This window comes from Diabrotica virgifera, chromosome 4 (genome assembly GCF_917563875.1).
Source record: "Diabrotica virgifera virgifera chromosome 4, PGI_DIABVI_V3a".
Taxonomy (NCBI): Eukaryota; Metazoa; Arthropoda; class Insecta; order Coleoptera; family Chrysomelidae; genus Diabrotica; species Diabrotica virgifera.
Window position 1 is genome coordinate 221,313,232 of NC_065446.1, and position 23,444 is coordinate 221,336,675.

Consider the following 23,444-nt stretch of genomic DNA (forward strand, 5'->3'; position numbering starts at 1 on the left):
CTCATCTAGATAGAAGAAATTAAGTAAAAACAGAGTACAATTTATTGTAATACTACCGTAATCAGTGGCGTAACAAACTCCGTCGAGGCCCCCCCGCAGAATTTGAAATGGGGCCCCTTTTAACCCTGGAGCAGTCGCGCCGTTAGAAAAAATCCAAATTTTTATCATTTTCCATGATAACTTAATGAAAAATTTTGCAACATAACTTTCCACTTGTAAGTGCCTCGAAGAAGATTGTAGTAATGTGTAGGATTTTTTTTTTAATTTTTTAATTTCATTTTTATTTTTTTTTTGTGGGATTTATGGCTTTGCTGGGAACCAATTAGTTTTAAAATTGTTAGAAATAGATATTTTATAATAGAAAATTCGTATTGTTAGATTTTGCTCTACGCGCGACTGCTTACGTGACAGAAGTGAGCGCGACTGCTCCCGCGTTAAACAATTATTAAATACGACTTATTTAACAAAAACTTTTTTGTGTTAACGTTATCATTCACTGTTCATAACAACTTACATTTCTCATCTTTATTGGTATACAGACCCATTCCAAATAAACAACTTACCTATTTTGTTGTTTTCTGTACAACTTACCTACAATACATTTTTTAATAACCAGCTTTAACAATAGTAAATGTTAAAACAATTCTTTCTTGATTTCTTATACAGTGTGTTTGCGTAGCTTGGAACCTATGGGAAACTTTTTTATTACATATCTATACATATTACGAAAAAAAAGTTATTCTTCATAAAATGCTCTGCATGGTATAAAACTTAAGTTGCAGTAATCAAATATTAAATTTTATTGATTTTATACTAGGTATATCAAAAAATAATAATTTCGCTCAATAGTACCTACCTATACCACCTTTATATTTTACAATATTGAAAAATTTTATTATAAAAAGTTGTTCGCAATTAAAAACTATGTTTAAATATGCAATTATATCATTCCAGTTGAAATATTGTGAACTATAAAGGTACTTAACTCTTAGAGAGAAATTCATGTTTTGCGACATACCTCGTATAAAGTTGGTAAAATGTGATATATTACAATTGAATCTTCGTTTTGAGATAATGCAGAGCTTTTAAAAAAAAATCTGATAAGAATTTTATAAAGAATATTTTCGTAAAATTAAAAAATTATTAATAAAATAGTTATTATAATTGTAATAAAATGATGTTGGTTATCGGTAATTTGAGAAATATTTTGAAAAATTAATTTTTATTTATAAGGATGTACTTACATTTTAAAATTAAAATCGTATATTGTTAAATATAAAAGTACTTTATCCTTGAGTTAAATTCCTATTTTTTGACTTACCTCGTATAAAATTGATAAGCTTTGATATCTGATGGTTTATCTGCCTTATTTTGTTATCTCAGATTTAAGACCATTCAGAGCATTTCATGAAGAATAACTTTTTCGTAAAATTGATAATAAAAATGTTTCCCATATGGTTCGAAGCCACGCAGACATACTGTATAAGTGCTCAAAAAAATTTATTTTGAATTTTCAAATTGTAATGTCTGACAGGGCCGTAACTACCATTGGGGCAACCGGGGCAGTGCCTCGGGGCCCCCGGCGAAGGGGGCACCGCGATTGTAATCGCGTTATACTGCCTATAGGCAATATAACGCGATTAAAAACCTACATTATAGCTGAAGAATGTAAGTAACATTATATGAGTATATTTTTTATAAAAACAGAAAAGATGTTATATTGATGGTAAATATTTAGCTTAAAATAATGTGATTTCAATTTTTTTTTGTGTTGGTCAACTAAAATAGCAATATGTAGGTAGGTACAGGAAACTTCAGTCATGGAGTATATTAAAATGCGTTTTCAAGTGGTTAAATATCAATTTTCCCGGACTCCTTCTGCTGGGTGATTAACCCCAGACCCCCCGGTAGGGAGCCCCCAGATCACGTTTGCCCCGGGGCCCCCAACATCGTACTTATGGCCCTGATTTAATGACATATTCGAATTCAGCATAATCAAAAAGCAAATAGAAACATTTTTGAACAAAGTAAAATGATGAATTCACCGATATCTTTTAAAATTATTTAATATAAAAGTTTTATTGTTTAAAGAATTAATAAACAATTAGAGGCATCTGTGAGTAGAACTTTTCACTTTAAGATAAGATATATAAACTAACAAAAAATGTTTTAGAAAAATATAAGCTTGTTTGATTTTTTCCAAAAACGAAACAATGCAAGTTTTTCTACATTGAGTTCCCTAAAGCGTAAGTGTTATAATTTCCTTACCTTACCGTTTATCTGTTGAGAAATTGTCCAATGATTATACAAGAAAAGTCGTCAATAATTGTTAAATAAATGCGTACCAAACTGATGCAACTATAACCGTAAAACAACACAAACATAAATAACATTCAATGCAAACAACCAATATGAAATTACTGGCGATAATATTGTATCGAAATACTAAAAGTAGGTAAAGAACAGAGAGAAAGAAAACCCATTTTTAGATTTAAAAATATTGTTCTTAAATTCGGCAAATTGCAATTCTAATATCTTTCAATAGTCACGTACAAATCATTATATAGTTTATTGTCGCTGCCATAAAATTTCGGTAGGCCGGAAGGGATTAAGTTTCTAGATATTATGAGATGATTCACTTGGCAAATACGTCTAGTTAGAAATTTTTATGATTTTAAATTTAAACAGACAACGTAAAAATAATATAACAATAACAGATTTTTACATAATATCAGATGACAAGATGGGGCCCTTAAGCGATTGGGGTCCCCCCGCAAGCTTCATGCTGCGGGGCCCTCTGTTACGCCCCTGACCGTAATAGATAATTATCGAATATCGAATGAAAAGTAATAAGATAATAATACTAGAAAATGTACCTACTTATTTATAAACATACTAAATGGAAAATATTGAAAAAAACAACTAAAAAAGCTTTAATACAAAAAATATTAAAATTTGTTTGAAGAATATTGAAATGATACAACCCTTTACATAATTTAAACACTTTAAAAACTAGAATCTAAATCTACAACAAAAAAGTTGTTTAACAAAACAATATTTTAGGTTAATAATTAGACGGAGTAAGAAATAATGGTCAGAATGTCAAAAAATTCTTCCCAAATATTTTGTGCGCCTGTGCGAACTTAAAATCCGAAACAAAATCCTCGACCGTCGAGAGGGTATCCCGAACACGTTGAGGACCTTTTTTCGGTACTGCGCGAACACCGAATTAAAAATCCGGAGCGTGTTCAGGGGGAAAAATTCGTAGAGTGTTGAGAGGGAAAAATTCGTAGAGAGAGAGAATTCTATCTAGTAGAGAAAGAGAATAATCTCGGAATGCAGAATCCTTGGTGACTATCTATTGTCTGAGCAATAGATAATTTTCTCTTTCTATAGATACATGTAGTTTGTGTCCGTACGCATATAATATTTTATTATTTTGCCTAGTGAGACTATCAGAATTAGTTCGCTTCGGGATACACCACAGACTGCTCTGAAGACACTAAAAAGTCGAAACCTAAGTCAGCCGATGTTGGTGGTCGAACCGAATTAATTATAAAGATGTCTTTCCTTATTTTGTTTTACTCATATTTGACTATTAACCCGCCAGTGGTCGCTATATGAGATTTTCTCTCACGGTTTCAGAAAATTGCGCACAACTTTTTTTCTGGGAAATTATACGCGCTGTAGTTCCTTCTAGTCTCCTAACTATTCTCCCTCGACAATCTAATAGACTCGTCCGCTCAGAGAGTGACTCAGTTTACTTAGTATCACCATATTGTTGAGTCATTGCGCTTCATGTGAGAGATTCTCTCATCAAGCGACCACCGGCGTTACCAACTGTGTATAAAAGTTAATTTTATTTTTCCCCTTAAAACCTAAAATAATATCCTTTTATGATGTAATAAAAGGTGCCGTGGATGTGGTCGATGATATGAAAATCCTATATTCTGTTTCACGGGTTAGTTGTAGATGGTGCCTTACCATAAATTTTTCATTGTTAAATATTGGCGGCATCAATAGTCACATTTTATATAAAGATAATAATAATAAAACAGAAAAACGTCGTGTCTTTTTAAAGCAAATTACTCTATCGTTGATGAAACCTCATCTTTTTTGTAAAATTTTGTAAAGAAAGGCAAAAGTTGGATATGTGAGAGAAAATCTCACGCGCGACCACTCGCGTAACAACCTACCTAGCGACCAATGCCGGGTTAAGGATGTAGAATTCTATTGGATTTTTTTTAGATTAGCGGGCAGGAGATAAATGCATATTGTAGATTCTCTATGATAGAATTTATGTATCTATGGATAAATGCTAACAAAGACGTGCCGGCCCGTGCGTCGCACAGTGGTTCCAAATGCCGAAAACGGGGTCATGAACCTTTAAGAGCGTATATTGTTTATACACTTCGAAATTACTTTCGTACGTCAGAGTTTTTGGTATCGCTGATTACGAATCTGACATTATTTTTTCTGAAAAACAAAATGGCGGATCCAAAATGGCGGAAATACTTTGAAAATATCAGTCAAAACGCAATTTTTTTTGTCAAATTTCGTAGTTTAACCCGGGAGTAGTCGCGCTCACTTCTGTAACGTCGATAGTCGCGTGTGAGATTCTATCTCAAAATAAGAATTTAAAAAAAATTTTTATTTTGTACTATTTTTATCTACTTTTTATATTGAAAATATATATTTCTAACAATTTTATTAAAAAAACCTGTGTTAACGGCCACCTGCCAATATCGGCCACCTGTCCTAACGGCCAGTTTAAAAATTTCCCAAACCAATTATATGTAGACTACAAAAACTGGCAATACCGTCCACCTTTCTATATCGGCCAATAGTTCTTTCATTTTTAGTGGCCGTTACTGACAAATTTTACTGTAAATATTACGAAAAAGGATGAAATGTGAGATTCTATCTAATGGCGCGACTACTCGCGGGTTAAAGTTAATTGGCTCTCCCCAAAGCCATAAATTCCACAAAAATAAGACGAAGAAAAAAAAACTCCTACGCATTACTACACCCTTTCTCGAGGCACTTACGAAATTTTTTCAAAATTGCAAAATTGTTCATCAAGTTATCGCGAAAAAGGATAAAAATTGAGATTCTATCTCACCGCGCGACTACTCGCGGGTTAAGGTCACTGATTACAAATGTAACATTATATTAAAAAAAATGGCGGATCCAATATGGCCGAAAGAAATTCTAAAATTTTATTTTAAACGCATATTTGTTTAAAATTTTATATTGTAAGGGACTTTTGAAATTGCTGATTACCAATATATTTTCTTTATGAAGTACAATATTCAAAACCTATTACTTATGTACAACCACCTATACATACTCAACAATCGCTAGAATCATGTAATATGCGTCATTTCCCACTTTTGTATTCAAACAACTGCCAGCAATGCATAGGCAGTTATAGGCAGCTAAACCAAAGTGATTCTGTATCTTCTTACTATATATTTTAAGATTAATAAACATGAATCGCAGAATTATGCAGAATTTTGTACTTTTTGAATGCATCTTTACAAAAAGTTGATTATTTCAAGTATATTTTCACTATTTATGCATTAACAAATGGAAGGCATTTATTGTTACTAAATCTTAAGTCAACTTACATCTTACATGACTATATACCTAAAAAAGAAGAATCTGCATTACAGCGATAAAATTCATAAACTACAAAATGTTTTACAGGGTTTTCAATATACGTGTTCTTTTTCACTTTCTCTGACGGCCAAAATACCCTGGGACATGGTTCACTTGTTCCTGAGCTATGAAGCAGAATACTCTGATTGAACTCTGATTCTTATACCTGCATATTACGTTTCTACGATAGTATGAGAAAACTGTAAACATGAAAATCCCTAAATAGGGACTTTTTTTTCGCCTCATGGCCACGTTTTCAGCATTTGGAACCACTGTGCGTCGGTGGGCCAGTCCGTGCTTCGTAGATCGGCACGAAGCATGCTAGCAAGTATGTAGTTGAATGTTTAGTATTGATTCATCTAAATCGATATCTTTGTTATTTCACAATTGGTTTTCTTTTGACATCTGTTTTATTAAAAAAATATTATCCTTGTCGTTTGGAAATAAGAAATTTTCAAGTAGGGACCGATAGGACCATAATAATTTAGTAGGGGAGTCTATAACATTCACAAGAAGTAATACGAGGAAAATAATAATACCATACATAAAAGGATAATCGGAAAAACTTAATATGATTGAAAGTAAATTCAACATTTAAACAACATTCAAAACAACAAACACAATAAGATCACTTTTATCTAAAAATAAACCTAAAAATGAACAAAAAAACAAGGAATTGTATTTATAAGAACCTTGTGAATGTTAACATTTTTATGTAGGCGAAACGTTAAGGCCATTAAATGTTAGAATAAGTGAACATCAGTCTTATATAAAAAATAGAAAACTTTATATATCTCAAACATAAAACCACACATGGGAAAATGTACATAGAGTTAAATGGAAGTATTCAAGTATAGGTAGTCCTGAAAGAAACATAAGAAAAATCAGTATATAAAAAATTTTACATACCTGTTTTGTAAAAGTTCAACTATACGTGTGCATTTTTTGAAATTTTAAAATTGTTTACATCCCACCTAAGAAAATAAAAAGGAGACATGACGCTTTTGATGGTGAAGAGGGGGAAGAGGGTGGAGGGTTAAAATTGCGCTGAATCTTACCTTTTAATCACATAAAATGTAAAAAAATTGAATTCTGGTAGTGAGGGCATTTTGCCTGACTTAACGGTGGCCCCATTTAGTTTATTTGTCCCGTCCATAAGTGGAAAGTTTGATTTTCCACTACCGATGCATGTCAAACGGCACAGTACTCATACGTTTTCTTTTTGGTTCTACTATTTAAATTATACACTCTTATGGTGCCTAAAATGGGATGCCTAAAATTACGCTGGGGATTATGAGTTCTGTCCTAAAAGCGGTATGTTTTCAAACGAAGTATGACAGTTGAAAATTAATTGTAATAACCTGAAAATATATATAAAAACATTTCTTGGCCAATAATTTATTTTACAAATTAATCTACAATGATTTTTATGATTAAAATTTATAATTCAAAGTGGGTTCATTTCCAAGTATTCACTTACACTTATTGTTTTCTTCAGCTTAAGGGCATCTAAAAAGAAATTGAATAAATAAGATATTTTATATAATTGGGATATTAGAAAAATTATCAATCTAATTTAAAATTCTATATAAAGAACAGCAATATCAAAAATAAATTAAAATTAGTACAGGAGATATAAAGAATATTAAGGTCAAAAAGCATTGGCGCAAATACGAAAGAATAACCCAAGTAGCACATACACACATACTAGACCAGGGCGGATCTGTGAAAAAACGTCTATTTTTGGATGTGCGAGGTGGAATTCGGATTTGTGCAGATAAAGTTAAGTGACAACTTCAACAATAATAAGTGGTAGGGAAATAAAATAAAGATAATTGAATTTTGTATGATAAACGACTGGTTAAAACTGTCTTAAATTATTATAAATTATTACCCTTTCTGCAAAATTGCAATAAATAAAAAATAAGAGGGCAAAATAAGCCTGTTTTTATTCAAAGTTTTTCAACCACTTTGGTTGCACGGAATAATTTTGCAATCTAAATTTTTGTAAAAAGTTCAAATTTTTAAAACTTTTATGAAGAAAAAGTATACAATTTAGAAGTTTGCTAATTTTTTTTACATATAAAAAGGTTCTCTACCTATCTAATACACTTTACAGAATTAAAATCGGATTATTTAAGCGGCCTCAGCACTGTTTTAAAATTATAAACAATTTTTTGGCTTATAAACAAATACAGTGAGGACGTTTGAGTTGGCATAAATTCATTTTCTCGAGAATAGGCGTCTCTGGAGATAAATCCCGAAACAGGTCGCTTTTTATTTTTAAATTCTAAATTTTTGGTATATATATATATATATATATATATATATATATATATATATATATATATATATATATATATATATATATATATATATATATATATATATATATATATATATATATCATACTAGTGACGTCATCCGTCTGGGCGTGATGACGTAATCGATGATTTTTTTAAATGAGAATAAGTGCCGTGTGATAGCTCAATCGAAAGGCTATTCAATTTTGTATTCACTAATATAAACATTAACATAATAGGTCTGGATCCGGCGTATGAAAAAAAATTGATTAATAGCAAGCTGAAAATTGGTTAATAGCTTAAGGGTGTCTAGTCGGATAAACTGTGATATATGGCAACACTGGAACAGGGGCAGTTTTAATTGTGGAACAGGTTAAAAATTTGGAACGGTCAGACCACGAAAACGGCACATTTATTTTGTCCGACAGAATAGACTTAATGTCTCCAAACAGAGATTAAACTCTCATGCAAAAATCAGACTGCTATTTATCACCTGTCATAATTCCTGTCATTTGACATATTCTACATGTTCTACTCATTAAAACGCCCATTTGGTGATAGATAGCAGTCTGATTTTTGCATGAGACTTTAATCTCTGTTTGGAGAGTTTAAGTCTATTCCGCCGGACAAAATACATGTGCCGTTTTCGTGGTCTGACTGTTTCAAATTTTTAACCTGTTCCACAATTAAAACTTCCCCTGTTCCAATGTTCCCATATATCAAATTTTGTCCGACTAGACACCCTTAAGCTATTATCAAATTTTCAGCTTGCTATTAATCAACTTTTTTTTCATACGCGGGATCCAGACCTATAATTATTTATATAGGGTTTGAATTCAACTTTTTTTGAATTAAATTAATTACAATATTTATATTACGTCATCACACGCAGATGAATGACGTCACTAGTATGATATTGATGCCAAAAAATTATAATTTAAAAATAAAAATCGATCTGTTTCGGGATTTATCTCCAGAGTCGCCCATTCTCAAGAAAATGAATTTATTCCAAAAACATTGTTTATAATTTTAAAACAGTGCTGAGGCCTCTTAAATAATCCGATTTTAATTCTGTAAAGTGTATTAGATAGGGAGAAAACTTCTTTATATGTAAAAAAATTAGCAAACTTCTAAATGGGCTACTTTTTGTTCAGAAAGTTTTTAAAAAATTTGAAATTTAAAAAAAAATTAGATTGCAAAATTATTATACAAAATCTATTACAGTTGGAAAAATGAAAGAATACCCATGAACGATCACATCAATCACATATTATTCAGATTATTAATAATCTATCTCTCTCGTTTGTTATTTATGGAAAAAAGAACAGCAAATACAAAATATGTGATTGATGTGATTGTTCATGGGTATTCTTTCATTTTTCCGACTGTAGGTCGATTTTAATGAAATTTGGTGTACGGTTTAAGTGTGTTGTAAGAATTTTTAAGCGAATTATGAAGGTTCTAAGTGCAACCGAAGTAGTTGAAAAATATTGAATAAGAACAGTCTTTTTTGTCCCCTTATTTTCCATTTATTGCTATTTTCCATAAAGGGTAATAATTTAAGATATTTTAAACCAGTCGTTTATTATACAAATTTCAATTATCTTTATTTTCTTTCCTTACGATTTTGTTCCAAAATAAATCATTTTACAGTTTTAAGCAATGAAAGTAGAAAAAAATCGATATTTTTCGAAATTTTTAAATATTTCATTTTTTTTAATAAAGTTCCGGGCATATTTGAGAAGGAGCATAAGTCAATTATAATTATTGAAGTTGTCACCTAACTTTATGTGCAAAAAACCGAATGTCACCTCTCACAACCCCTTCAAAACAGATCCGCCCTGGTCTATACATACATACAAATAGTAGGTAATCCTCGACCTGAATAAGTTTTGCATACTCATAGGAACGTTGGAAAATTCATTGTGGTGAGGAGGATTGGTCCAAATACATCAAGGACGATTCGTCCTAGCCCCAATGTCATCCGCACACTATTCCTTAACCCCCTGCATAGCACGCTGATATGCTATTTACTGGCCTAATATCATGTTGTCTTCATCGCATGAAGTTCAGGACAGCTTGAGCCGGTTTAGTCCAGTGGTCTTCATTTTCTTGCCATCTTAATGTGTTTTGTGTGTCCGAGCATCGAGTGTTTCCGTAAGTCTGCCAGGTTTTTGGGTGAGCAAACTCAAATGGGAAAATGATCCCCTTAATTTGGGAGGTAGTGTCAGCACGGATGTTATGAATTTATTTTGGTAATTAGTACTCGTTTGACAAAGAAAATGTCTGTCAGATGGCGCGACTCGGGGGCTTTTAGGCAAGAAAAAATAATTATGAAAGTAGATGGAAAAAACCCTAGAACTTATATGTCAAATATTTATCCCCCTGCGTCACACCCATGTATGGTCTAGTGCAGTGTTTCTCAATCTGTGGCTCGGGACCCCCAGGGGGGTCGCGAAGCTTTACTCGGGGGGTCGTCGACTGAAAGAAAAAGTTGAGTTTCTTACAACACAATTTTAGTAGGAAGGATGTGCTGGTTTGTTTTTCAATATTTATCAAATTTTAGTACTGTTTTTGAAAGCTTACTAATCAAATCATTTTCTAATTGCAGTCTATTTCTCTTTTTAGTTTTAATGTCTACCATTGATGAAAATGTGGGTTCACACAAGTATTAAGTCGCGAATTGCACTAATAATTTAAGAGATTCCCTTGTCAACTCTAGATATTGGTGTTTATTTTTATCCAAAATACGTTGACACGAATAAAATTCCATTTTAGGCATGCTGTCAGCAGCTAAATCTAGAAAACATTCTTTCATTTTTTTGTTGGCATCAGTCAGATCTATTGATGTGTCCAACAAAGGGTTTAAAATCCATCTACGCCTATTGTCAGCTTCAGAGTGCAACTCTAGAAAGTATGTCAAAAGTTGCTCTTGTAAATTATGCAAGCTCTGTGTAATGCAAGGAATGTGAGCCGATACTGCAAAACTTTGATCTGTTGCATTATCTTTATCAATCTTCTTAACACATGGACAAGATTCAAACATTTTGTTTTGCAGAGAGGTTGACCATAAACGAAGTTTTGCGTGAAAAGCTTTTAATTTATCTTTAGCTGTTAAAATATTATCTTCTCTTCCTTGAACGTTCTTGTTCAAATTGTTAAGGTGGCGAAAAAGATCTGCCAAAATGCTAATTTCAAGAGCCAATAGGGTCAGAAAAACAATTATTCAGCTCTCAGTTCCAGCACTCTTGTCAACACCTTTCTTTTGGATAGCCAACTGACCGCTGTGTGATAAAGGAGATTTTGATGAAGCGAGTCCATATCTTCACAAACGATTCTGAATAGACGGGTTTTCAAAGCTTTACCTTTGATAGAATTTACAATTTTTATTACCTCCTTAAGGACGTTATTTATATCAGAAGGTACTACGTTAGAGCCTGTCTATGAAGAAAAGAGTATGTTCAGGATTTTTTTTTGGCATTATCAATTTTATTTTGCAATGAGTCAGCTATTTTTGCTCATAGCTTTAACGCCATCGCTACAGATAGCGATATATTTTTTCCAATCAATATTGTAGTTGCAAGTGCTTTCTAAAAACATATCGTACAACCACTGGCCAGTAGTGTTTGCAGGAGGTGCTTTGCAAAATAAGATTTCTTCCATAATATTGTCATCTGCTTCAAAGCTCACAAATACTGCAAACTGTGCACAGTCGGAAACACCTGTAGATTCCTCAAACTGAAAAGCAAAACGTTGGCTGTTCTTTAATTTTTGGCCCGCGTGAATAAAAGATAAATGTACCAAAATAGGAAATAGTATATTACTTTATGAGGCGGAGAAGCATGACTTTTCTTGACGCGCCCGATATTACGCGCCGAACGAAGTGAGGCGCGTAATAGAGGGCAAGTAAAGAAAAGTCGCTTCTTTGCCGAATAAAGTATACTATTTTTTCTTCAAACGTAGCAAAATCTAGAATGCCTCAAACGACATGGGGGCTGGAAATCAAGCACGGTTGCCGAAGGATATATAGAGGAGTCAACAAGAAATAAGAACGATAATGCTCAATAAATTTTAAACCCTCATGATTCGCCAACATCGGGAATGATTGCTGAAAGTTGTGCTCGACCATCAGTATCATCAAAAATTACCAATGCGTATCAAGAGTCGGGAACATTTTTGCACGGTTTCAATTTTGAAAATGTCTCATTAACTAATTGTACTTTTAATATTACTATAAATAAAAATGATGTTTAATTGTTGTTAATGACATTTGTATTGTTGCTTTGTGACATGTTTCATATTGTTGCCATGACAACATTTTTCCCTCCGCCGTAAAGAAATGGGAAAAAAAAACTGCTGCCGGCGGAGACATAAAACTTTGACAGGATCAAGTTAGATAAGTAATGTCATCATTATTTGACGTTTGAAGAAAATAGTTATTTTCCTAACAAGTGCAGAAAGTCATTCTTTTCCGCACGCGACTGCAGTTTGCCGAACGACACGAAGCGGGAGTTCGGCAAGCAGTCGAGTGCGGAAAAGAGACTTTCTGCAAGAGTTAGGAACAACATTTTTTCTAAGTCTTTAAAAAATTACCAAATCTTAATCAATTAATTTAATTAATATGAAAATACATACACAAATTAATTCTTTGACAAGGTTGTCAAAACCAAACTTTCAATAAAATTAGTTAGCATGACGACGATTTTCGTTTCCATGACGATGATTCAAAACGACTGTTATTGTCTACCGATTTGACTTTCGAATATTATGTCAAAATAATTTTATTTCATCGAATTGTCGCGTTAATTTCATTAAAACAGGAACACAATAAGATATATATTTGAAATAAATTAGTATATAATATCTAAATATTATCTAACAATAAAACACTGAAAACGTTTGTTTTCTATACTTCCACAAAATTTATTATAACTAAGTGACTACAGCTGTTTCGGCGGAGTGCCTTTCTCAAGTGATATAGTTTACAATGTGTTTGCCTTTTTAAGTCTTCAACTGAAGAGGTTGAGGAGTGGGGAGCTGTTTGTCTCGAGTTGGTCATTCAGAATTATATCTGTATTTTTCAGTTTATTAATTTCCATAGATTCTAAAAAAGATAGCTTAAGGCCTTTATTTTGAATATGTAGAATTTGAAACTCTTCATTGAAAGAATGATTATGATCTAGAAGGTGAAGTGCGTATGTAGAAGTGTCTGTTTTTCTATTGTTGAATGCCCTTTTGTGTTCTCGAGACAAACAGCTCCCCACTCCTCAACCTCTTCAGTTGAAGACTTAAAAAGGCAAACACATTGTAAACTATATCACTTGAGAAAGGCACTCCGCCGAAACAGCTGTAGTCACTTAGTTATAATAAATTTTGTGGAAGTATAGAAAACAAACGTTTTCAGTGTTTTATTGTTAGATAAAATGAACTTCCATCAAGTAACGGTCGAATCCATCAATTATCTAAATATTAGTTTATTGCATGTATTATAATTACTTTAAGACTATATTAACATATCTAAATTAACACGCGTGCGGAAAAGTAAAAACCGCGTGCGGAAAAGTAACACGCGTGCGGAAAATAACACGCGTGCGGAAAAGTGAAACTTTCTAAACTAAAATGCGTGCGCGAAAGTAGATATTTTTGCACGCTCGTAGAAAAATATTATTACCTAACGTATGTAGTTTTTAATTAAATTACTTCTTTGGCTTTCTGTGACACCAGGGGGTCGCCAGAAATTTCAACCTGCAAAGGGGTCGCAAACTCAAAAAGATTGAGAAACAATGGTCTAGTGGATAGGATACCTGGCTTTCACACGGTTTTTCGCCGGAGGCTCGAGTGCGATTCCCGGCATCGGAACCCCTTTTTGTTTTTAAAATTATTTTGATTTGAAAAATAATTGTTTTTATAATACTCTTTTATAATGTGTCCTATGAATAATAAAAACGTAGTATTATAAAAAATTCTTTTTTATAAAATTATATTTATTATTAATTTTCGTGGCCTTTTTTTATTTTATTTCCCTGTTTGGATGGGTACGTATTTTCGGCTGCAATGCTATTTAAATGGGGATTAATTTTTTTCGAATCCTGAGAAAACTAATAAGTATTTTTGAAAAATTTAAACGCAGAATGAAAGATTACGTTATTGGCGAGGGCCGAAAGTCCTAGAGAACTTCTATAATGTTTATTTTAATAAGTTACAGGGGTGAAAATCTAACAGAAAATTTAGTGTGATATTTAATTTAAAATATCTCATTCCAAATAAACTTTAATTTATTCTAAGGGACCTTCGACCCTCGTTAATAATATAGTCTTTCATTCTGCGTTTAAATTTTTCAAAAATATTTATTGGTTTTTTCAGGATTCGAAAAAAATGAACACAATGTCCGTGGTAATATTTCCAAATCTATCTTTGTCGTACAACGCAATCAGTTGAATAGAATATTGTCAGCATACAGTGACAATCAGTGACAATTTTAAATATTTGACATGGCATCGGGAATATTTTGAGTTGTTGATTAAATAATATCTATTGATATACAGTGTATTTGATAAATAATTGATTTAAGACGTGAACTTAATAAAAAGTTATTTAGTGTATTATTTGTGGAAGATCCAAGCAGAGAATACATCAGGATAATATATTCTGCAATCCAAGTATTGTGTTGTTAAAGATGTTCAAAATTGTAAGCGTTCCAGAGTAACAATATATTATTAAAAAATCACTTAAACACTTTTCCTATTTTTTTAATTGAGTATTAGTTTTTGTTGTACATATGAATTATTACAATCACTGAATACATAGTTAATGAAAAAATTATCACATTTACTAACTGAATTAATAATTTCCAATTATAAAAATAACAGTTATTCAAGAACATTCAAAAGCCATCTCTTTAAATTAATGATGACATTTTCAAGTAGAATGGCATTCTAGTAATGTTTACATATCCATACCAGTGTGAATTTTACTACACGTAATTTGCCGTGTAAAGACAGAAAAAGTAGGGATACCCGTAAAATATTTGCTAATTATGTACCGATGGCCTTAATAAGATATGGAATATCTAATTAAATAAAAAAACAGCCATGCTAAAATGCTCCGGTCAAATTTGACACTACCTCCCTGGCTACCTTTTATCCCGGTTTATTAAAAGTTTTGTTAATGTTTTTTCACCTTTTTATTATTTTTTTGAGTTACCTATGCCATGGTTTTGTTTTGTTTATGATTTTTAAGGAAGTTTGAGATGAGGATCGGCTGAGGGAGTTAGTCGAGCAGTGCAAAGTTTCTGCTATTTCTTCTTAGCCATTGTCAAGCAGTTGCAGTTTGGGTCTTCGATGTTTTCATCAATGGAAGGCGTAATCTCTCGCAGTCCAATAGTTTGGCGAATTTTGTTCTCGTTTTGTCGTCGATCTGGTACAGTACTAATATGGTGATTGTCTCTGAAAAATAATCCAGTACTAATATGGTGATTGTCTCTGAAAAATAATCTTTGTCCGTAGTCTATATTTTGAACAGCTTGGGTCTCCTTTCTGTTCATTTTGCAGGTTTGTCCCCTTACATACAGTACGATGCCTTTAATGAGGCTTGTCTTTGGCCTGAATGTTAGTAATTTACTTGGCTTAATATTATTATTATTTTTAAAATTGTTCCCTACTTTTGTTAGTTTCCTGATTGATAAAACAAATTGTACTTAATGAGTGTATTTTTGAAATTAATACCACTAATTATTTTTAGTCAGCTTAGCAGATATAAAATATAAATATTTATAATAAATCACAAAAAAATATCGTCAGACGTTCTTTATTTCAAAGAACTATGTTATTTTGAAATTATCAACGTCTTGGTTAATCGTATTTCCTTTGAAAAGAGCGACCAATTTTTTGCTTATATCTAATATTATTAAACATTCATTTCATCATACTTCAAACCATGCTAGTTGTGGTTCTTTGTCCAATGTCTAATGTCCAATGTCGATCTGGTACAGTACTAATATGGTGATTGTCTCTGAAAAATAATCTTTGTCCGTAGTCTATATTTTGAACAGCTTGGATCTCCTTTCTGTTCATTTTGCAGGTTTGTCCCCTTACATACAGTACGATGCCTATAATGAGGCTTGTCTTTGGCCTGAATGTTAGTAATTTACTTGGCTTAATATCATTATTATTTTTAAAATTGTTCCCTACTGTTGTTAGTTTCCTGATTGATAAAACAAATTGTACTTAATGAGTGTATTTTTGAAATTAATACCACTAATTATTTTTAGGCAGCTTAGCAGATATAAAATATAAATATTTATAATAAATCACAAACAAATATCGTCGGACGTTCTTTATTTCAAAGAACTATGTTATTTTGAAATTATCAACGTCTTGGTTAATCGTATTTCCTTTGAAAAGAGCGACCAATTTTTTGCTTATATCTAATATTATTAAACATTCATTTCATCATACTTCAAACCATGCCAGTTGTGGTTCTTTGTCCAATGTCTAATATTAATAGTATTTTCCATTACGTTGTTTACCGACATCATCATATTCATATTACTGATATGAATATTAATAAATATTATTGCAATGAAAAAAAACAAACTTTGAATTTTTTTATTACCCACCCTTTAGTTGCCACGAATAATTGTAAATTCAAAGGAAATATTTCAGTTTTAGTATGTCCTTTGTGATCTTCTTCTTTACGTGCCATCTCCGCGACGAATGTTGGCAATCATCATGGCTATTCTGATCTTAGTGATGCGCTTGTCTTAAAGTATTATAGCGGATATTCTACGGCGACATTTATGCTCTGGAGTATCAAGAATTAATATCCAGGAGTAATCTGCAAGAAGACTTGCACTCAATTTATCCTGGTAACGCTTTTCCATGGCTGTAACGTCTTGGAGGAACCGTTCAACCTATTCCTAAATTACAGCATCTAAATTTTTTGGATAGAAATTCAGATGAGCATCCAGAACCTTGGTTATTGTCAAAAAATTAGACGCAACTCTTCTAAAGGCTTTTCATGATTTTACTTCAACTTCATTAAGCAAGTTGTCAAACTCGAAATCTCTCATTTCTTCTCGTATTTGTGGTCCCACACATAAACCCTCTTTAATTTTTTCCTCACTAACTTTTGGAAATTCATTTTTTATATACAACAACCCTCGACCGTTATTATCTAGTGCTTTAATAACCTTTTTCATTAAGCACAATTTTGTATGTAGCAGCGAAAGAAGTACTTTTTGAAGGTCAACCAATGGTTAGTTGGTAACACTTTGTAGGCCAGGAGTTAGTGCTAGACTTATTAACCATTCTTTGTGTGAGCAGTGACAATCTCGTCTACGGCTGTCCCACTCACACCATAGGAAACACCAGTGTGTGATCAAGCTGCAGTCTAAGAAGAAGCGCTATCACTTTTAGGTCTCCACCGATTGGCCCTTTATAATCATTATACTGAATGTGTTCTAGGAGATATCACATTAGTTCATTCTTTCACGGTTTTGCTCTAAATTTTAAAGAACCGCTTGGATTGACATGAAATTTGGCATACGTATAGCTTACATGTCAAAGAAAAAAAGTGATATTGTGCCGATGTGTGCTTTTGCCCTGGGGGTGACGTTCACTCCCTCTTGGGGTGAAAAAATATATGTCCAAATAAGTCCGGAAATGGGTAAACTGACTAATTTTAAGTAACTTTTGTTCTATAGAACTTTTTCGCCAAGTCAACACTTTTCGAGTTATTTGCGAGTGAATATGTTCATTTTTCAACAATATAACCACATTTTTAGACGGTTTTTCGCAAATAACTCAAAAAGTAAGTATTTTGTCGAAAAAAACGTTATTAGCAAAAATATAGCCTATAAAAAAGTAAAAAAAAATAGTGTACGCGTTAGGTCTCTGGATCTCGCATAACCAGAGTTATAGCCAATGAAATATAGATTCATATTCACCAAATTTCAAATAGAATATTTCGACGTAAAATATCCAAAAAATTAAGCACTTTTTGGGAAAAACTCAATATAACTTTTTTAAAGTGTTTAAAAAAATCTTTATTTCTGTTTTTACAAAAAGTTTCTAGCTTTAAATTTAAGCAAGTTACGCTCAAAATAAAGTTGGTCCCTTTTGTTTTTGCAAAAAAAAAATCGGGAAAACCACCCCCTAATTAGCAACTTAAATGAAATTAATCGTTACCGCTCCACAAATTATTTTACGTATGTTGTGTTTATATGATCTGTAAGTTTCATCGATTTAAAGTGCTTATTTTTGAAAAAACTGGGTTTCAAAGTAAAATTTTTAAAAATTTAAATTTTGAAAAATACGCTTTTTTTCAAAATAACTTAAAAATTGTTAGAGATACCAAAAATCTCGAAAAACAAAAAAAAGTCAGATTTGCTTTTCTGAATATCATGTATTTATTTGTTTTTCTGTTAGACAAAAATTGATTGAGATTTGGTGTTTCTAAATTTGCATACATTCGTGATCAATGACTCGTTCAACCCCTTTTAACTACAGCCCTTTCAATAATAAGGACTTCGAACCGATGAAACTTACAGATCATATAAACAATATATACATGAGTCAAGAAACTTGTGAAGTCGTAACGATTAAGTTTATTTAAGATACTAATGAGGGGGTGATTTTCTCGATTTTTTTACCAAAACCAAAAGGGACTAACTTTATTTTGAGCGTAACTTGTTTAATTTTGATGCTAGAATTTTTTTTTATAAAACAAAAATGAATTTTTTAAACAATTTAAAAAAGATGTAATAAGTTTTCCCCGAAATGTGCTTAATTTTTGGTTATTTCACGTTAAAATATTCCATTTGGAATTTGACGAATATGAACCTATTTTTCATTAGCTATAACTCTGCTTCTACTAGGCGTAGAGACGTGATATATACACCATTTTTTTAATTTTTTTACAGGCTATATTTTTGCTACGAATGTTTTTTCCACAAAATACTTACTATTTGAGTTATTTGCGAAAAACCGTCTAGAAGCGTGGTTATTTTGTTGAAAAAGTGAACATATTCACTGCCAAATAACTCGAAACGTATTGACTTAGTGAAAAACTCTATAGAACAAAAGTTACTTAAAATTAGCCAGTTTATCGATTTCCTGACTTTCTTTGGACGAATATTTTTTCACACCCAAGAGGGGGTGAACACCACCCCCAGGGCAAAAGCACATATCGGCACAATATCACTTTTTTTCTTTGACTTGTTAGCTATGTGTTTGCCAAAGTTCATGTCAATCCAAGCGGTTCTTTAAAATTTAGAGGTTTTGCAATATTTTACCGTTAAAGAACGGACTACATGTAGTGCTACAATTTGCTAATTGCTATGTTCATTTTTGTGTAAGCTGTTAACACCCGTGAAGTATACCAAAGTGTTTACTTAAGCGAAATAAGGAATAAGTTTTGTGTGACGTTTTCAGATTATAAGTACAGTTCACCAAGAATAGCTGAAAGTCTGAAATTCTAACTTCCTGCGCGAACAATGAAGTGAGAACGCACTCGGAAGGAAAAAGATAGCCTGTACGCGCGGGTTAACTTTAAAATATAGGTACAATCGGAGACACAAATATAGAAACGTAAAGTTTGAATAGTTTCTAATAGGTCCCGTACACAATTATTATTACTGTCATTACTTTTCTTCAGTATATTTGTAGTATTTTTTTACAAAGTGAGATGTAATAAAATAGATCCAACAAAAACCGCTTGTGTTGCTATAAATTATGGCATTATAAACCAAAAATTGTATTTTTATATTGACTATTTATACTTTATATTACCATTATATTGACCAAAAGGTTTCGGAGAAAAAGGGCGTAAGCAGTAGGGTAATAAAGTAGTAATAAAATCGTCTATTGCAATACTAAATAGAAATTAGATGTTCGGTCCCGGTGAAGCATAAATATGGTGTCTTTGTACCAGTACCTTTTGTTAAAAGAGATATTTATAACCTTTCTCGGATCCATTTCTATAGCATTTGTGGTCATCGTTTTATTCAGTCCACACAAACTTTTCACTAATTTAAAATCAAAACTGACATTTTTTTCAGCGACATATTGCTTCATAGAAGCCCATACTAACTCTATAGGATTCAAATCCGGATAATATCTTGGGTAACCGTAAAACTGAATGTCGTTTATCCTAGAGTATTTTGTCAATTTCATAGGTTTTAAACAGAGGTTTGTGTAATTTTATAATGTCGTATAATTCAAGTTTCAACATGTCATCTGTAAAGGAAATATTTCGCGTTGTCGGCCACTGCTGCATTTCTGCTTTCCTGGAAGACATAGTTGGACATTTCTCAGTTTGTACGTTGTGATACGGTGCATTATCAATCCCTAAAACGCTGTGCGGCGCAAATTTGGTATCAGTTTATCCTGACGCCACTTTTTGTAATTGTCGTAGTTCATTGCATCATGATAATCTCCTGTTTTTATAGTAGGTTTGTAGCGCAGATAAGCGTTTTTAACAAAACCACTTTCACCTCCAGCATGCACTATCACAAGCATCTGTCCTTTAGATACTGGTTTTTGTATGCCCTTGTTTGAACTATCAGACCAGCTCTTTTGTTAGGTATGAGATGAATGGACGTATGTTTCATCCATGTATATAATTGGGTGATTTGCGTTCCTGTAACGTTTCATACTACGTAAGAAATTCAGTCTAAGATGTTGAATATTGGGCTTTTCCATTAATAATTTTCTATTAGTTCTGGTTTTTCGCCAACGAAATCCCATCTTTCTAATTACTGTTCGTAGGCTTTCTATGGAACCTGAGTAGTTGTACTCCTCTGCAAATGTTCTGTGTATGCGTTTCACAGTTGGGACTTGTTTTTGTGTTATACAAAAATCCATTATATAACGTCGAAGACGCCCTATATCAAAATCGTCCAAGCACGTTTTTGAAGCGCTTTTTTTTCTCTTTTTGTTTGGAGTTACAAATGAGGAATATTCGCCATCTTCAATTAATTGCATTTCCCGAGCAATTTTTTGAACGCTCTTAAACTAACACCTGTTGCCAATACCACACGTTCCTGCACTTTTTTCAAATCTCTACACGGTTCATTGTTTTTCGCTTCATTTATCATAAAATGAATCACGTTTGCTATCACTTCCCGTGTCTGATTATTTAAAACTTTTCCCTTCAGATTCGATTTAAACAAAATTTGCAAATTTTAAATTGATTCTCCTTTGCGGTTCGTACTTACAAAAAATGTTTCGCAAACTGTACCGACTTGTTCACGTTACAAACGGTAGATATTAAGTGAACGCTCAGTGCGAGATCCGTCGGATGACGAATGCGCATCATGGGCGTGGTTATTTTCAGACTTTCAGCTATTCTTGGTGGACTGTACATAATTTTCGAGGAGATTCCATACTTTTAGCCGGTAGTCTCCAATGGACGCTGTAGGCTGCGCACAGCGTCACGCCGTAGCTCACGCCGAAAATTGTTAATTTTCGTTACTTTTAATAAACTTTGAAGGACAAAATGATAACCGAAAATAGTTAAAGAAAAGTAATTCTAAAAAAATTTAAATTACGGGGTATGTGAAGTGACCACCGACTAGGCCGGTTATCTCTAACAGACGCCATAGGATCGACTTTATTCTTGACGCTAGAAGTTGTGACTGTGATTTGGCTAATTCTAATCTCGAGTTAAATCATTCAATTCAGCCTGTAAAATCAGACGACGATTTGTGAAATATTACAGACTATTTCTTATTCTAATTGAACCTTGAACTCTTGCAAAACCTCAACAATTTCAGGCTCACAACTAGGGATGGGGAAAACCTACCGATTTTAATCTAAAACCGGTTTCTTTACTTCGCAATAACCGGTTTTACCGGTTGTTTTTTTTGTCCCGGTTATAACCGGTTTTTTCTTTTTAAAGCAAAAACCGGTTATTAGGGTTCTACGGTGATTAGGATTAGGTTAGGTATAATTTTGGATCCCAATCATAATTATTATTCACAAGTAATTATTCCAAACAAAACCATAATTCAAATTTTATTTTATAAATGCAGAAGTAAACTGAAAGTGTAAACTCTCATCAGCCAGAAACAATTAAGTTTTATTATAATATTTCGTTGAAAATGTATTTGTAATCATAATATTTACATAAGAAGTGATCTGGTTGAAGTAAACGCAAACATCATCTACTTTTCACACTTGACTCTTGACATAGAAAGTGGGTTTGTGTGTGTGTGTATCCCCTCGGGTGAATGACTTTTTCTCATTACCAAAAATAATGTGATGACTATGAATACCGAATTACCGATTACGAATACCAATCTCCAAGGATTTCCCTACGTTTTCAAAACGATACACCCATACAGGAAGTATTAAATGAGTTAAAATGTACCTATTATACAAACATACAAACGTGTTCAAAGAAATACATGATAAATTTTTTTTTGATGGTAGTAAAAATAAAAGATAAATTGCATTATCCAATTTATTTTTAAATAAAAAAATATTTATTTTAAATCCCATTTGAAAGTGTCTGGGAAATATTTTATGAGTTGAAATGGTTGGGTTAAATTGTATATTATTGTAATATGTATATATTAATCTTACGCTATATTATATTTCATATTAATCAATAAATATATAATAATAAAATATTAAATAAATATCATATTTATTAGAATAAAATGATTTTATTCAAAATTCTGTTTTATTTATATTGATATTGATGTTCATTCGATAGTACTAATTTTGATCATATTGATATCGAGTATCGAGTCGAGTGGAGTATCGCAAACTAAAGTGCATTGTAAATGTAACATTGTAACCTATTGGATTAAAAAAACCGACAACCGATTTTTGGAAAAACCGGTTTTTTTTGGCCGGTTATAACCGCCAGGTTTAACTGAAAGTAAAAAAACCGGTATAACCGGAAACCGGTGTTTTGTCAAAAACCGCCATCCCTACTCAGAACTTAAAGTATTTGGTGATTTTGGGTTAGGAAGATTATTGCCATGTTTGACAGAACGGATAGCTGATGGTAAATTGGTATATCTCACAGGATGCTAGAACTTCGGTCCTAAGCCCGATCTTTATGAGACGAAAGTCCTTATCTTGATAAGACCAAAAGTAACGATCTATATCATAGTTTGTCGGTTCGCTTCATATCATTGGAACTTCAAAGCGTATCCGACCTTTTGTACCTTTCAACAAAGCTGTTAATAATGTTACATAAATCTTAACACCATAATATGAGGGGCCCACTACTTAACTAGATCTTCTACTTTAATAAACTACTTTTCTACTTTAAGTCCAACATAAAGTTTGTTAGCTCTGTACAGGATTTAGATTAGCATCCAAAAAATAAGAGTAGGTAATCCATATCGATTTAATTTTTAAAAGTCTCAAACAAATATTATTTACGTATACTGTTTACATTACGTAAATGTGTGACATTGCTTCTGCAATGTAGGCCAGGGCACTCGTGTTGAAAACAACGGAGTCA

The 23,444-nt window shown here is 32.4% G+C and overlaps 1 protein-coding gene across 1 annotated transcript in view; it reads right to left on the reverse strand.

The window, feature by feature from the left end:
- Positions 1-7,043: 7,043 nt before the first annotated feature.
- LOC114326408 (outer dynein arm-docking complex subunit 4-like) overlaps positions 7,044-23,444 on the reverse strand; it is a 135,405-nt gene continuing 119,004 nt past the window's right edge. The window contains exon 8 of the mRNA XM_050649871.1: positions 7,044-7,170. Coding sequence (XP_050505828.1) covers positions 7,109-7,170 — 62 coding nt within the window. The 3' untranslated portion in view covers positions 7,044-7,108. The remainder of the gene's footprint in view (positions 7,171-23,444) is intronic.